The following is a 17,134-nucleotide window of genomic DNA, read 5'->3' on the forward strand; positions in this document are numbered from 1 at the left end:
CCAACGAAGACGCGCACAAGCGAGCGGGCAGGTGTACGAGCATCAAGCAGGCGCATAGGTGAGCAGACGGCCGAGGCAATGACCGCAAGAATGAATGAATGGACGGGTGGACAAGTGAAGGCACGGGAGGGCTCTCCGGCGGATGGGCAGAATGGTGGGAAGATGGGCGGGCGAGCGGACGAACGTCGAGCGGACGGTAGATGACGGTGCAGGCGAGCGGGTGGCGGGTACAGGGCGCAGCGACACCTAGGGAACAAGACACGTACACGGTGACGCGCTCTCCCACCAACCCCTCACCGCCGCTTCTCCAACGCGTCCGAGAAGTCGGAGCGGACCTGCGGTTCAAGCAGGCGCGCAGGCGACACGCACGGCGACTGCGAGCGGGCAGGGCCAATGCCCAGCACGCAAGCACGGCCGACGAACGCATGCCACGCGCACAAGGTCGAGCGTGAGCGCAACAAAACAGCGAGGATGGGTGCAGGTGAGGGTGGGTCAGGGGGTGTGCAAGGGGACGAGAAGCGGGCGTGCAGGTGAGGGAGCGGGCGGGCGTGCAGATAACCGGGCGGGCGACCCGTGTATATACTCCTACCCGCCATGACCCGTGGATAACCGCGACGTATCCGTACCCGTAGGACGGGTTAGCGACCCGCGCGGATACGGGGCCCGCTGTCTGTCCGTCTGCCGTCTCGCTCCTCTGCCGCTCGCTTGTGCGTCACCTCCCCGCCCGCCGTCTCACTCACCTGCTCGTTCCGTTTGTACTCTGTCTGGCTCGTCCACTGTAGTAGCGTTCTTGTAAGGAGAGATATAATAAAAATATTTCTATCTCTGCCAAGTAGTACCAACACGTCTACCACAAAGTCTGGTAAGAAAACTTACTAGCCCAATTGTTCAGCAAGAATCGTGAGGCGTCGTCTAGTACAGAATCAGAAGTCCAATGACTAGGTACCGTAAGTGTGGAGATTTCTAAAGAAGTGAGGGAGGGAAAACGAGGTATTAGCTGACAACTCTGGCGTATACTACTCAAAGGGACTATCTCGCCGGAGGGCGTCCCGTTAGATCGAAGCGGCATTTTGTTAACATCGTACATGAGATGTACAGGATCGGCATGAGGGGCGAGTTTGGCGTACCACTCCACGTACGCAAGAGGCCCCTGTTCCGCCCATTCGGACGGCGCAGGGACCTCCTGAAACGTGTGCCTATCGCGAATGGTCTTGGGTAGGCGGAAGACCACGCGTAGCCTTCCGATTCGTGTCCCTGTTTTGAGAGCTCATTTTCAGCACAACGCAGACGTAGACTTTGAAGAAGGAGACTAACCTTGTAACCCAGTCGCCTCCCCTTCTTCCCCTCGAAGTACGACGATGGTGTCAAAACGGGCGCACTGGTCACCGCGCGCAGGTTTGGCCTTCACCGCGTCGTCCTCCAGCTGGTCATCCTCTAAAGATTCGGTGTTGAGCTTGAAACTGTGGAATACGTCCACGCGTGCGAACGGGAGGTAAGTCGCAGCCTTCTCTGCTTCACGATTGGTGAGTGTACGTCCCAGTTTCAGAGTGTAGACGTGTTGCGATAGAGCTTGCGTGAAACCCGGTGCGGCGTGTGCTTCTTGGATGGAGGGTAGGGACTGCTGGCGAACAGACGGTTGCGCAGCTAACTTGATTCCTCTTTTGCCACGACTACCGGTACGTCCGCCTGCAGTAGTACTTGCTTCGTCCGAGGGGCCGTCGTCGTCGTCTTCGTGTAACCGATCGTAAGCAGCGAGTTCTTCTTCGGCAAGTCGCTCCTGAAGGACCTCGTACGCGAATATCTTCTCGCGACGCTCGAGCCACCGAACCATCTGTGGACGAGCGTCGCGGTGGTTAGAGGCTCGCCAGGCCTTCTTGGCGCAGTCTATATGGAGACGTTCGAACATTTCAGTATTGTAATTATCCGTAGTACCGAGAGATCGAATGGAATCGACGTAGTGTTGGAGCGAATGAAATTTAGGTATGTTGAGGTGCTCACGAATGCCGAGTTCCTTCAAGACGTGCTTGTTCTTGTGGTAGGTTTTCAGAGCGTCCTCAAGGTACGAAAGGGTGGTATCGTCATGCGTGGGGTATTGGGCGATGTAGATAAAGTCCAGAAGCGCGCGGAAAGTAAGGAGGGCGGCCTTCGGGATGCGCCCAACGAGACAGCCGAGCAGGATGCGAGCGATGTCCTTGCGCTCGGAACCGGAGACCTGAGAAAGGGCGGAGATGCCGTTTTTGAAACGACGGGTACCGTAGGCAGGGGGTAGGCACCGTATACGCTGGTCGAGCTCCTTCTCACCGATGAGTTCTGTGCTCCACTCCACCAGATGCTTGAATACTCCCTGGTAGAGTTGGTGGAGCACGTCGGGCGTGATGCAGGAATGGATGTCTGTGAAGGGAAGGTCTTGCCAAAACGGTTTGACGCAATAGCCTGAGACGTTGAATTCCTTGCATGCCTTCGCAAAGGCAGCAGAGTCCCTGGAGCCCTTTGAGCGCGCCTTGCGCAGAACGTCCAGCGTCCAGATCTTCGTGCGAGGCGTACCGGGAGAGGAATCGTCCAGTGCGTTCTCCGGACACTGGCAGCGCGGACACGTCCCATACTTGGTGCAGGTCACCAAGCACTGTTCAGGGTAGTCCGCTACGTACGAGGCCAGGATGGGGTGCACACGGCGCACCTTGCCGTCTCCACCGGTGATCTCTATACCTTCCTTGCCAGCTTCGACGAGGGGTTCCAGGATCATTCGTACCGAGTCATGGAAGAGCTGCTGGACCATAGCACGCTGCTTCCGCTGTGATATGCCAGTGCCGTTGATCTTGTCGACTGAGAGGTAGCCGATCAACACGCATGCATGCTCCGACGGTTTACGACGGAGCTCCTTGGGGATGTTGCCAAGCGTGAGGTAGATGGGGTAGGCCGATTTGTTCCCAGAAAACTGGGTGAGTTGCGTCTTATCCGTGGATATAATGACGGGGGCTAGAGCCGCACCGCCAGGTAAGAGGCTCTGCATATCATTCAGCTGGTGAGATTCCAACACAGTTAACGGACGTACCTGAACAGCGTGCCACCAGCGGCCTGTCCACATTTCAGTATAGATGCGGTTGGTGCGCGTAGAGTTCGAGAAGACGCGCTTGGGTCGGTACACTATTCGATTGGCGTGAGCGGGGTTGCCTAGCAAGGCCTTGATGGCCAGAATGACGTCTCTGAACTGCACTAGGTGCTGCTCAGACGGACGGTCCTTGAAACTAAGCCACCTTTCCTGCCAAGGCGCAAGCTCCGGAATAGAGTCGATTTTTTGCAAAAGGGCTCTATTGTTGTGATAGGACACCCCAAGTTTATTGCGCACCTGTCGCAGAGGCATCAGAAAACGCACAAGACTGAGAGCGGGAGCAACTTACGCCTGTAATCTCTAGGAAGCGGTCAATTGCTCCCTGACCGATACCCTCTTTGATGAACCACTTAGCAATTTCCCAGTCAGACTCGGAATCGAACGGGGCCCAGATGGATGAGCCTGAGTCGGCATCACCTACTATTGCTTTCAGATCCCTATGCGCTCACATCCAGGGAAACAGAAGACTCACCGTTGTTCCTACGTTCGTCAGCCCTCTCAAAATATCTCCTCCAGGACTCTCTCGCCGTGTCTTCCTCCCTTAGAACTTTGGCGATGCTCTCATCGACGTCTTCCACCCTCTCGTCTTCGTCATCGTCCAGCTCAATAACCGTGCGTTTGACAGCGTCTCCGGTAGGTGCTTGAGCTCGCCTGCTCGGACCTGCGACAGGTACGAAATCGTACCTCTCCTCGTACTCTTCGTCGTCGCTGTCCTCTGACGGGATATCCTCGTGGTCTAACCGTATAATATTAGTCTGGTTGTTTCTACTAGCGTTCTCACCGTAGCTTGTCTTGTCCACTCACCGATTTCAAGGGCCATGGTTGCATCACTTCTGAAGAACACAACGTTATTTTAGGTACAATGAAAGGGCTAGTCTACGTACCTGTCTTCTCGCGTTTCTGACTGGGTCTCAGACTCCGAGTCCGAGTCTTGAAGAACTTCCTTCAACTTTCCTCTCTTGTACCAAGCACAAGCTCGGCTCGTCGATTGGTGCTTCATGAGGCCTTGAACCGTCTCAAACGGTCTATTGCACGCCTCACAGGTAGGGCCGAACAGGTCTTGCAAGGTTCGTTTTTGTTTTCTTGGCATGGCTTGAGAGTCTTTGATGTTTTGAGGCGGACGTTAGTTGCTGGCGGTAGTCGGAAAACTTACTCTCGCATGTAGGTTCAAATTGCGGGCAGCGCGAGAACATACCTGTCAGGCTGGCTCGTACGATCCGCCAGGCGGTTAAGTGCCGTAACGTACCTAGAACTTCCACGCTGTTGTAGTCCGTGCGCATCGGGAGAGGCCGCCTCTGAACCCGCCTTCATCCTCTACCAATCAACCAACTTGTCAAGGAATAACCGTATAAATTGTTCTGATTGAACCAATGACACCTAACTAATGTTCTAGGGACAAGAGTGTTGAGAAGACGTCTCTGAAGAGGGCGACCTAAGGTGAGTCTCTTCTGTCCTCTCCTCTAAAATTCTTGGTTTGACGTGTCCCCTTGTGCGGTGAGTGAGTTTATGTTCCCAATATCTTTTATGTTTACGAGGCCTTACTCACCCGGTATGCTTTAGTTTTGCGCCTCTGCGTGCCAGGGCACTGCGATGCGGCAGCGCACGCGCCCTCTTCCATATAAGGAGCGTGCCCTGCTGAGGCACGCCCATAAGGGGAATTGCCGACCGGCAACGCGGAGAAGCCCTCCGCCGTAGTAACGGCGGAGGGCTCGAGTAGCCCGGCGCAGGGGGCCGTAGGCAGACGCGCTGTAGCCTAAGCCTGTGGGTTGGTAAGTTTGCCTCAAGTCTGAAGCTCCCCTGACGAACGGCCGGTACTTACTCCTGGGTACATGGGAGTCGTGATAAGCTCTCCAGGTGAGTACGTCTGGCTATCTATCTTGCTGCTTCCTATTCACCTTCGACTTCTAGTGCTGCCGAGCTCCGTACGTACTCAAAGGTCCGAGGTCCGCCTGGTGAGTTCGTGTTTTATAGTTCAAGCATGCACGCCTCCTTATATCGGACCTTCTTTACAGCATCGCTTCCCGTGTTCCCGTTCCCGTTATGTCGCCAGCTCCCTACTTCAACGCCTACTTTGACGGCCTGTCTACTCTCGACCCAGGGGCCGCGGATAACGGCGAACACCCTCACTGGGCCACAGATCTCAAGCAGCAGGCCTCATTCCCCTCAATCCTCGTATCGCCTGCTATCGGTGAGCTGAAGCGTCCTTACTCCCTGTACCCTCTCTCAATGCAAACTCTGCGCTCAGGCCCTCCGTCGGAGGCATCAGACCAGCCCAGCGAGGAAGGGGAAACTTACTTGGAAGCCCTGAGAAACTGGCCAATAGCTAGAACAATATTCGGAAGCCGACTGGATAGGGAGGAATTTCCCTGGATTTACGACGAGGCTTGGGTAAGTTGCGTACGTTGCTGGGAGTATAGAGTACTCACTATACTATCCAGACCACCAAAATATCGATCTCTGAGTGGGAAGCCTTTAGGGGGTTCGTCATCGCCCACCAGGCCTTAGCCATACACTTCAGGTAAGCACATCAAAACACCTTGTGAGCGTGAGCGTCACTGCTTACTATCATATCCTCAGCTTCAGTTACGACATGGAATCAGGGGAGCTAAGAACCGGTTCCCCCGGCTCTCTCCACCAACATTGCACCGCAGGAATCAACACCGTAATCGTCGATGACGTTATGAAGCCGTTTGACAGCCTCTTTTCTCTCAAGAACTCAACTATCATGCCCCTGGAGGGCCTGATCCACATCGCCGGATCCGCTATCAGCATCCCGGATTGCCGCGCAGCAAGAAAGGTCCTCCTGGAGGGGTACCAGACGCACCCCGACATCAACCTCGATGCCGCCGTGTCTGAGTCCTGCCACTGGCAGACATTGGAGGACGGCTCAGGCAAGGTACGTACCTAAGCGAATCTTAACATAACGCCGTTAGCTGAGGGCAGGCACTCTCAGATACTGCGTTACATGGTAGTCGACGACGCCTCGAAGGCCGAAGAAGCCCCTTGGGCCAAGCAATCAAAGTACGCAGGCGTCCGAACACCGTCGCCGGTCTCATCCCCGCTACCTATCCTCACCCCTTCGCCGCCCAAGGCGCGCGTGCGCGACGCTGTACCGTCCTCACCGTCGGAGGCGGGCCCGTCGGATGGCTCTCCACGCCAGTCAGCCGCCTCGCCTGCAGGCCCGTCGGTCGCCTCTCAACGCCAGTCTGCTACCCCGTCCGCAGGTGATCGCCCAAGGCAGCCAGAAGACCGACAGCTCAGCCATCAAGTCTTCACGCTGATAACGATCGAGGAGAAGGACCCGGCCCAGATGAAGCTACCACGCCACCCGTACAAGCAGGGAGAGCTCTGGGAGCTTCCCTGCCCTGACGACTGCATAACAGGAGGTTACGCATACGGAGATGAACCCGTCGTCGGCGAGACTCAGGCGTACCTCATGGCCTTCTATCCGGAGCACGACTACGAAAATCTCTATTACCTTCAACACAGCCGACCGTCAGACTTTGTGGATAAGGGTTTGGGCATGGTGAGTATTGCCTAGTTCGTGTTTACCTCTTATTCTGACTAGGTCTCAGCTCATCCGCTCAAAGGCCGACAAACTCAGCCCTAAGGAGAGCGCGGACGTCCAGAAGTTCTTGGTTCATTACCGAGAGACCATGGGGCTCATACGCCAGGCCATGTACAGGCAGACCATCGCCGTCTCCTTGCTGACTGGCGAACGCAGCCCAGAGGAGTGCGAACGGTTGGGGGAAGCGGATGAGAAAAACCAAGTGGATTGGCAACATCCACCCATCCCTGATCCCTCGGCCCGTCTGCTCAATATGCTCAGGCACGGCGCGCGGCAGCTGGCAGAGGAGCGGCGCAACAAGCGCTATGGCTTACCCTCGCAGGAACACGGACACTTCACCCAGGCCTCCAGCAGGGAGATCATCAAGACCTTCACCTCGCTCAAGCATCGACTCGCCAAAGGCGAGTACGCTGAGGCCGAGAGCGAGTACAAGAAAGCGCGTCTGTCGGTAACCGTACCTGTCCCTGCACTATCCCCTCCTCGCGACCTCGTCAGCCCCAGCGAAACGGACGCGTTCGCCCAACCACCCACGCCTCGCAACAGCAGCGAGGATGAGCGCAAGGATCGTAAGAACGACCCTACCTACCCGTCGCCGCGTCGCCCCAGGCCTGCGCCCAGGCCTCCGCACAGGCCTGCGCAGAGGTGAGCTGGGCGCAGGCTAACGCTCGACGAGTAGGTGGTGCTTCATACACCGTACATGTTATGCATTACTCTTCTTTACTGTCCGCTCTCAGCCTCCCGTGTACGTTACCGCAAGTAGATTATGTATATGGTTTCTTTTCGGCGCTAAGCACCCCTAGCGAGGCGCAGTCCGCGCGGTCTCTACCTCTAAGTCTACCGCCCTCAGCGCACAACTGATGCGACTCACGAACGAAGAGCAGCGAGCTCTTGCGGCTCTTTTGTCCGCAATTGACGACCTCGACCCTGTTCTTCAGGGTCTCTCGCAACGCCTGGAAAGCTGTACAGGAGGCGCCGCCTCTGACTCTGTCTTGGAGAGACCCCCAAGTCTGTCCCTAGACTGGGCCTCGGATGCGTGCAGTTCGACGACGGCGGCTGGCGGGCTCAATCTTGAGCCGTTCACAAGTGGTCCAGGCAAGTATTCTAGCATCTACTTAGCGTATACTAAAAGTGTTACACAGGACGTACAATAGAAGGCTGCGAAGAGGAGGAGTTAAGGGAATCTCAAGTCGGCCCAGTGCGCACGACGCGGTCTTCGCAGCGCATACGGGCACAGGCCACCCGGAACGTGCCTTATCCAGACCCAAGTCCCCAGGCCGTACGCCCTCATAAACCCGTTGGCTGCCCTCGAGGAGGGATTCAATTCGTGCCGGAAGGCGCTACGTCTAGCAGCCGGAGAGCCGCCGGGTGGAACACCCTATCTACGCCTGCCCAAGTAGCTACGAGCTCCGTATTGTCGTTCCTAGCCCACCTCACCTCCAATCTCTCTCTCGAGTGTGTCCTCGAAACGGCCTCGGCGATCCCTCGAAGCGCGCCTGAGCTCGAGGGTGTTGCATTCCAGCCCGGCGAGTCTTTTCCTGTTCTGGCAGCTCGATGCGCGTCGAGCCTCACCGTCAACTCTGCGGCGTCCTTCTGGACAATGCTCAATTTTATAAGGTTGGCTTTCCGGGTCTCAAGGTGAGCACTTTCACCGGTGATATATTCAACCTAGGGATAACTTTGGTATCAGCGAGATTCAGAGCAACAAGGAACAGACCGTGGCCGGGATCTGGCGGCGAGAGCTCAAAGACGTTAAGAAGGGCCCCAAGAAGAGGACGTTTCAAGGCTGGTGCTCCAAGGGCGTAAAGTTCGCAAGGGTTGCCGGTGGAGGTACGTACCTTCACGCCGTGCGCAGTACCGTCCTCTCATACTCACGATGTTCTGGCGTTAGGGTCTATCTACTTCTTGGTACTGATTGCCCTACAGGGCTTGAGAAAACCCTTCGGGGATTGCGACGGACATTTGGCAGAGGCCGTAGGCAACATGCTACGCTGCCCTGACGGTTAGTTCACAGTCCCGTACGTTCAAGGCCTATATTATTGCTAAACATGATGTTCAGATTCAGCGGCTGGACGGATGATAACAGGCATCATCGTCCCTTACATCGCGCAGCTTCGACAGCAGGTTCCGTTAGCCATAGAAGTAGGCGGGGCTGCGCGCACTCAACAAGACGAGCAACATCGTGCGCTACTCAGCGACCTGGACACCTCTGACAAGGTCTTCGACTCACTGCGAACAAAGTGAGTCTGAATTTTCTATACATGATTTATCGCACACTCATCCGTTCTCACGACGTAGTGCCTTCCGCCTTCTACCGAGGTCGAAGGCGAAATGGGAGCCCTGCTACGATGTCGTCGCTGCAATGGAGGCCGCGCACTCACTCACTGTGCAAGACGCCGCCAGCCCGTCTGAGTCGACACTGACGGAGCTGGACGACATCAGCGCGCCAGGATCAGAGGTAGGGCCGGGTGACTGCCAGGCTCAGATGGCACTGCCAGATATTGCCCAGGACGTCGTCAAGACGTCGTACGACGCTCAACATCCACACAACCTGGTCTTCCCAGCTCCGCGGGGCGATCGCACCCGGAACGTTGCTTGGACAGAAACGGCTCGCCGCCAAGCAACTCGCGCATCCGAACCCAACGATCTCGAGGAGTTAGGCTTGCAGGTTCGTATCGCGCGGTCTCCCTTTTAGGCAGACGGCTTGCTGAATCTGTGAGACACTATAGCTCGCAGCACAATACTCCGAAGGCTATAAGGCAGATGCTGCCAGCTACGTGCGTGTGCCGTTAGAGTGCGTTGCGTGAGTTCAGAGCAAAATCTTCTTATATTTAGCTACTCAGTGCTAATTCCCGTCATCCACAGAGACGTGCTCACAATTAGGGGTGTTAATGACGAACTAGTCGTCTGTGTGTGCACCTCCATGCCCGACGCCATCAAGAGCACTCTTACAGAGAAACTGACGGCAAGCTTTCTGGAGGACCCTTTGAAGACGGTGGACACCGGGGCCTCTAGTCATGAGACCGACGAGATGGTATGTTTCGAAGCGATACACTTCTCGTGGTATAATAGAAGTAGTACCAAAGTGCGTATCCTTCTGCAGCACTAGAAACAGCCCTTTAATGTCTTACTAGGGCGACGACGCACCGTTGGATGTACCGCCTCGACAGCTCAGCCGGCAAGGCTGCTCGAGGACGAATTACGCTCAGATGACGCCGTACGTATCTGCGGACATGGAGGATCACAGACCGATCTACCAAGCCATGACCGTCACCCTTGCTGACATGTTTTCCTGGGTCGAGGACAAGGTATAATTGCGTCTCCTTGAGTATCAAGGGCTATAACTGACACATGCATAGCTTCATAGCATACTTCCAGGGGAATACGACCACCTGGAGGCTACCGCCAGCCTTCTACCTGACCTTCACCACTCTCTAGTCCACCCGTTCGTCGGCTTGGTCATCAACATGAACGTCTGCACGTACGCTCATCGGGACAGCAAGGACGATACCATTTGCCTGGTCATCGTCGTCGGGGAATTTGAAGACGGCGATCTCTGCCTAGTAGAACCTGGTATAGTTCTTCCTCTGCGGCACGGACATTTTGCCATTTTTCCGTCGTGTCGTGTTACTCATTTCAACTTACACTACAAGGGCAGAAGGGCTTCGATTGTTTTGCATACTGACAGAGAGTTAGGCTCATGGACACAGGGGAATCGTAACGGGTGGGGATCCAACGCGCACTTTAGGTAGGTAGGATACTATAATACCTCAATATAGCGACCGTCTGCCGTCCACCGTCTGCCGTCCGACCCAACGTCCGTCGTCTACCATCTACTGTACGCTGCCGCACGACACGCTCGACCGTCCGCTCCTTCCAACCGTCCTTCCCGGTCAGGCGCGCAGTGGGCGCTAGCGCACCAGAGCTCGACCGCCACACTCTCCTTCTCCGCCTGCCGCTGACCTCGTCCTCCACCACCCTCACTAACGCTCCGCCACCTCCCGCATCGTCTCTCACGCACGCCCGACGAACGCAGTCACCAACAAGGCCCCGCCAACCAAGGAACGAGCCGCGCCGGGTACCAGCAAGGCACGCAAGCCACACCAAGCGCAACGGCCCGCGGCGACGAGCAACCGGTTCACGCAGGCCGACGTGCAGCGCGAACAAGTGCGCCGCGCGCCGAAGGGGCCATCGGGAGACGTACGGTGAGGGAGAGGGGATTTACAACGGTCAGGGAACCCCGCTAGCAGGTGAGTAACCCGCCTCCGCCCCGTGTACCACCCTCGTACCGCCCTCGTACCGCCCTCCGCCGCCCCCGTGCCCCGTCTGCTGCGTCAAACGCAGCCCCATGCCGCCCTAGGACTGCGTCAACACCTCGCGCGTACGCGGGGTGCCTTGTGCACGAAGGCCGGGCCCTCCAGTACCACGCCCGCCACCCGACCTCCTACCCCCGTCCCGCCGCTCTCCGCCGCCCCCGTGTCCCGTCTGCTGCGTCAAACGCAGCCCCAGGCCGCCCTGGGACTGCGTCAACACCCCGCGCGTATGCGGGGTGCCTTGTGCACGAAGGCCGGGTCCTCCAGTACCACGCCCGCCACCCGACCTCCTACCCCCGTCCCGCCGCTCTCCGCCGCCCCCGTGTCCCGTCTGCTGCGCCAAACGCAGCCCCAGGTCGCCTCAGGACTGCGTCAACACCCCGCGCGTATGCGGGGTGCCTTGTGCACGAAGGCCGGGTCCTCCAGTACCACGCCCGCCACCCGACCTCCTACCCCCGTCCCGCCGCTCTCCGCCGCCCCCGTGTCCCGTCTGCTGCGCCAAACGCAGCCCCAGGCCGCCCTGGGACTGCGTCAACACCCCGCGCGTATGCGGGGTGCCTTGTGCACGAAGGCCGGGCCCTCCAGTGCCGAGCCCGCCACCCCGACCTCCTACCCCCGTCCCGCCGCTCTCCGCCGCCCCCGTGTCCCGTCTGCTGCGCCAAACGCAGCCCCAGGCCGCCTGGACTGCGTCAACACCCCGCGCGTATGCGGGGTGCCTTGTGCACGAAGGCCGGGCCTCCAGTACCACGCCCGCCACCCGACCTCCTACCCCCGTCCCGCCGCTCTCCGCCGCCCCCGTGTCCCGTCTGCTGCGTCAAACGCAGCCCCAGGCCGCCCTGGGACTGCGTCAACACCCCGCGCGTAGCGGGGTGCCTTGTGCACGAAGGCCGGGCCCTCCAGTGCCGAGCCCGCCACCCCGACCTCCTACCCCCGTCCCGCCGCTCTCCGCCGCCCCCGTGTCCCGTCTGCTGCGCCAAACGCAGCCCCAGGCGCCTGGGACTGCGTCAACACCCCGCGCGTACGCGGGGTGCCTTGTGCACGAAGGCCGGGCCTCCAGTGCCGAGCCCGCCACCCGACCTCCTACCCCCGTCCCGCCGCTCTCCGCCGCCCCCGTGTCCCGTCTGCTGCGCCAAACGCAGCCCCAGGTCGCCTCAGGACTGCGTCAACACCCCGCGCGTAGCGGGGTGCCTTGTGCACGAAGGCCGGGTCCTCCAGTACCACGCCCGCCACCCGACCTCCTACCCCCGTCCCGCCGCTCTCCGCCGCCCCCGTGTCCCGTCTGCTGCGCCAAACGCAGCCCCAGGCCGCCCTGGGACTGCGTCAACACCCCGCGCGTATGCGGGGTGCCTTGTGCACGAAGGCCGGGCCCTCCAGTGCCGAGCCCGCCACCCGACCTCCTACCCCCGTCCCGCCGCTCTCCGCCGCCCCCGTGTCCCGTCTGCTGCGCCAAACGCAGCCCCAGGTCGCCTCAGGACTGCGTCAACACCCCGCGCGTACGCGGGGTGCCTTGTGCACGAAGGCCGGGTCCTCCAGTACCACGCCCGCCACCCGACCTCCTACCCCCGTCCCGCCGCTCTCCGCCGCCCCCGTGTCCCGTCTGCTGCGCCAAACGCAGCCCCAGGCCGCCCTGGACTGCGTCAACACCCCGCGCGTATGCGGGGTGCCTTGTGCACGAAGGCCGGGCCTCCAGTCCGAGCCCGCCACCCGACCTCCTACCCCCGTCCCGCCGCTCTCCGCCGCCCCCGTGTCCCGTCTGCTGCGCCAAACGCAGCCCCAGGTCGCCTCAGGACTGCGTCAACACCCCGCGCGTACGCGGGGTGCCTTGTGCACGAAGGCCGGGTCCTCCAGTACCACGCCCGCCACCCGACCTCCTACCCCCGTCCCGCCGCTCTCCGCCGCCCCCGTGTCCCGTCTGCTGCGCCAAACGCAGCCCCAGGTCGCCTCAGGACTGCGTCAACACCCCGCGCGTATGCGGGGTGCCTTGTGCACGAAGGCCGGGTCCTCCAGTACCACGCCGCCACCCGACCTCCTACCCCCGTCCCGCCGCTCTCCGCCGCCCCCGTGTCCCGTCTGCTGCGCCAAACGCAGCCCCAGGCCGCCCTGGGACTGCGTCAACACCCCGCGCGTATGCGGGGTGCCTTGTGCACGAAGGCCGGGCCCTCCAGTGCCGAGCCCGCCACCCCGACCTCCTACCCCCGTCCCGCCGCTCTCCGCCGCCCCCGTGTCCCGTCTGCTGCGTCAAACGCAGCCCCAGGCCGCCCTGGGACTGCGTCAACACCCCGCGCGTATGCGGGGTGCCTTGTGCACGAAGGCCGGGTCCTCCAGTACCACGCCCGCCACCCGACCTCCTACCCCCGTCCCGCCGCTCTCCGCCGCCCCCGTGTCCCGTCTGCTGCGCCAAACGCAGCCCCAGGCCGCCCTGGGACTGCGTCAACACCCCGCGCGTAGCGGGGTGCCTTGTGCACGAAGGCCGGGCCCTCCAGTACCACGCCCGCCACCCGACCTCCTACCCCCGTCCCGCCGCTCTCCGCCGCCCCCGTGTCCCGTCTGCTGCGTCAAACGCAGCCCCAGGCCGCCCTGGGACTGCGTCAACACCCCGCGCGTACGCGGGGTGCCTTGTGCACGAAGGCCGGGCCCTCCAGTGCCGAGCCCGCCACCCGACCTCCTACCCCCGTCCCGCCGCTCTCCGCCGCCCCCGTGTCCCGTCTGCTGCGCCAAACGCAGCCCCAGGTCGCCTCAGGACTGCGTCAACACCCCGCGCGTACGCGGGGTGCCTTGTGCACGAAGGCCGGGTCCTCCAGTACCACGCCCGCCACCCGACCTCCTACCCCCGTCCCGCCGCTCTCCGCCGCCCCCGTGTCCCGTCTGCTGCGCCAAACGCAGCCCCAGGCCGCCCTGGGACTGCGTCAACACCCCGCGCGTATGCGGGGTGCCTTGTGCACGAAGGCCGGGCCCTCCAGTGCCGAGCCCGCCACCCCGACCTCCTACCCCCGTCCCGCCGCTCTCCGCCGCCCCCGTGTCCCGTCTGCTGCGCCAAACGCAGCCCCAGGTCGCCTCAGGACTGCGTCAACACCCCGCGCGTACGCGGGGTGCCTTGTGCACGAAGGCCGGGTCCTCCAGTACCACGCCCGCCACCCGACCTCCTACCCCCGTCCCGCCGCTCTCCGCCGCCCCCGTGTCCCGTCTGCTGCGCCAAACGCAGCCCCAGGTCGCCTCAGGACTGCGTCAACACCCCGCGCGTATGCGGGGTGCCTTGTGCACGAAGGCCGGGTCCTCCAGTACCACGCCGCCACCCGACCTCCTACCCCCGTCCCGCCGCTCTCCGCCGCCCCCGTGTCCCGTCTGCTGCGCCAAACGCAGCCCCAGGCGCCTGGACTGCGTCAACACCCCGCGCGTACGCGGGGTGCCTTGTGCACGAAGGCCGGGCCCTCCAGTGCCGAGCCCGCCACCCGACCTCCTACCCCCGTCCCGCCGCTCTCCGCCGCCCCCGTGTCCCGTCTGCTGCGTCAAACGCAGCCCCAGGCCGCCCTGGGACTGCGTCAACACCCCGCGCGTACGCGGGGTGCCTTGTGCACGAAGGCCGGGTCCTCCAGTACCAGCCCGCCACCCGACCTCCTACCCCCGTCCCGCCGCTCTCCGCCGCCCCCGTGTCCCGTCTGCTGCGCCAAACGCAGCCCCAGGCCGCCCTGGGACTGCGTCAACACCCCGCGCGTATGCGGGGTGCCTTGTGCACGAAGGCCGGGCCCTCCAGTACCACGCCCGCCACCCGACCTCCTACCCCCGTCCCGCCGCTCTCCGCCGCCCCCGTGTCCCGTCTGCTGCGTCAAACGCAGCCCCAGGCCGCCCTGGGACTGCGTCAACACCCCGCGCGTACGCGGGGTGCCTTGTGCACGAAGGCCGGGCCCTCCAGTGCCGAGCCCGCCACCCCGACCTCCTACCCCCGTCCCGCCGCTCTCCGCCGCCCCCGTGTCCCGTCTGCTGCGCAAACGCAGCCCCAGGTCGCCTCGGACTGCGTCAACACCCCGCGCGTACGCGGGGTGCCTTGTGCACGAAGGCCGGGTCCTCCAGTACCACGCCCGCCACCCGACCTCCTACCCCGTCCCGCCGCTCTCCGCCGCCCCCGTGTCCCGTCTGCTGCGCAAACGCAGCCCCAGGCGCCCTGGGACTGCGTCAACACCCCGCGCGTATGCGGGGTGCCTTGTGCACGAAGGCCGGGCCTCCAGTCCGAGCCCGCCACCCGACCTCCTACCCCCGTCCCGCCGCTCTCCGCCGCCCCCGTGTCCCGTCTGCTGCGCCAAACGCAGCCCCAGGCCGCCCTGGACTGCGTCAACACCCCGCGCGTATGCGGGGTGCCTTGTGCACGAAGGCCGGGCCCTCCAGTACCACGCCCGCCACCCGACCTCCTACCCCCGTCCCGCCGCTCTCCGCCGCCCCCGTGTCCCGTCTGCTGCGTCAAACGCAGCCCCAGGCCGCCCTGGGACTGCGTCAACACTCCGCGCGTACGCGGGGTGCCTTGTGCACGAAGGCCGGGCCCTCCAGTGCCGAGCCCGCCACCCCGACCTCCTACCCCCGTCCCGCCGCTCTCCGCCGCCCTCGTGTCCGTTCGTGTCCGTCTGCGGTGTCAATTGCAGCCCCAGCACCCATCGGCACTCCGTCAGCACCCGCGCGTCGGTGCACGGTGCCTCGTGGGCGAAACGGCGGGCTGTCCAGCGCCGAGCCTACCACCCGGTCCTCAGGTAGGTATGTAACGTTACATCACATACATTCTGTAGTGTCTACTGTACTTTCCATCACTTAGTACAAGTCTAATCAACAACGTTCTCTCTAACTGTTGTTGTGCTGTCCGCCGGCCCGAGTGACTTACTATTATCGCGAAGTGTGCGGCGCGTCCGCACAGTGCCGCTCGACCGTTTCACCTCCCTCTCGCTCACCTTTCAAGACTGTGGCGACCACGAACGCCGTGGCAGGGACAGCGCTCCGGACGCCCAGGACGCCCAGCCCAACCTCTGCACAACTGTGCTGCCTCCCTCACACTCACGCGGCCAGAACATTGGTAAGTTTACCTTCAGCTTCCTTCCTGACTACTTAAGATGGCGTTTTAGGGCATTTATCTGCACGCGGGGCAGCGGGGCACCAGCCGGAGGACCTGTGAGACAAGACCGTGCCGGACGTGATATCGTGGCAGGATAGGTACCCACTTATGTCTCGATTTCGAGTTTACTGATCACCCGGCACCCAGCTACGTTTACTGTACAGAATGAGTGCGTAGACACAATACGTACGAGTCCTCGCACTCAGTATCAGTCACGAACACACGAACGTCGGCTGGTCCTCTGGCCATATACCAAGCACGGTGAGTCTTCGTACGTTGGGCGCGGCGGATAACCGTTTGTCTTGCAACCACAACCTACCTCAGCAATATAAGGTGACGTATATATGGATAGTCTTCCCGTGAGTGGGATGTCTGCGACGGTGCGCATGTAGTCAAATGCACACGTACTGGCACTGACACTGTCTCACTAACCTACCGTTTCACTCGCCCGCTGTTCCGCTTGCCCACTATTCAGCCGTCCACCGTCCACCGTCCACCGTCCGCCGTCCGCCGTCCGCCGTCCGCCTTCCGCCGTCTCTGTCCGCTGTCCGTCTCGCTCGCCCGTCATGTCTCTCATGCGCTATCTCGCTCACGCGTCGGGTCTCTCGGCGCCTGCTGTCTCACTCACCTGCCCGTTCCGTTCGACGGGCTAGGATAAGACGGACGAACTGAGTACGGTGGGGCGGAGAGTTGGTACCTAGGGCGTGAACACCGTCGGGTCCTACCGTGGCAGCGACTGGCTGAATGCGTGCGCGGAAGTACGAACGGCGCCCGTAAACATTCGTTACACTGGGTACTGTACACCAAATAAGACTCTACCTCTCCGCGCCCATGTCTTCTAAGACATGTGCAACTTGGCCTTTACGTCTTGAAAGCTGCGCGGTGGGAAATTGAAGCCTACGCTATCATCAATCGCTGTGGGAATATCCGTGGTAGCTCTCTCGCAACTTGAACGCTCCCTTTGCTGCTACCACGACCTCTCTTGACGGTTCCACTGGCACGACCTCTCTGGACGTATCCACGACGTCTACTACCACGGCGCTTCACCTCCTACT

General features: G+C 61.4%; 1 protein-coding gene across 1 annotated transcript; it reads left to right on the forward strand.

Moving 5' to 3' along the window:
- Positions 1 to 9,714: 9,714 nt before the first annotated feature.
- On the forward strand, positions 9,715 to 10,324 carry B0H18DRAFT_825074 (uncharacterized protein; the record flags this gene model as incomplete). Its single annotated transcript, XM_048039343.1, has 3 exons — positions 9,715 to 9,759; positions 9,809 to 9,970; positions 10,034 to 10,324. Coding segments are annotated over 3 exons (498 nt in total), but the record flags the coding sequence as incomplete, so codon positions are not given.
- Between the last annotated feature and the right edge of the window lie 6,810 nt (positions 10,325 to 17,134).

Source organism: Fomitopsis serialis (assembly GCF_022376445.1).
Source record: "Fomitopsis serialis strain Sig1Antser10 chromosome Unknown B0H18scaffold_51, whole genome shotgun sequence".
Classification (NCBI taxonomy): Eukaryota; Fungi; Basidiomycota; class Agaricomycetes; order Polyporales; family Fomitopsidaceae; genus Fomitopsis; species Fomitopsis serialis.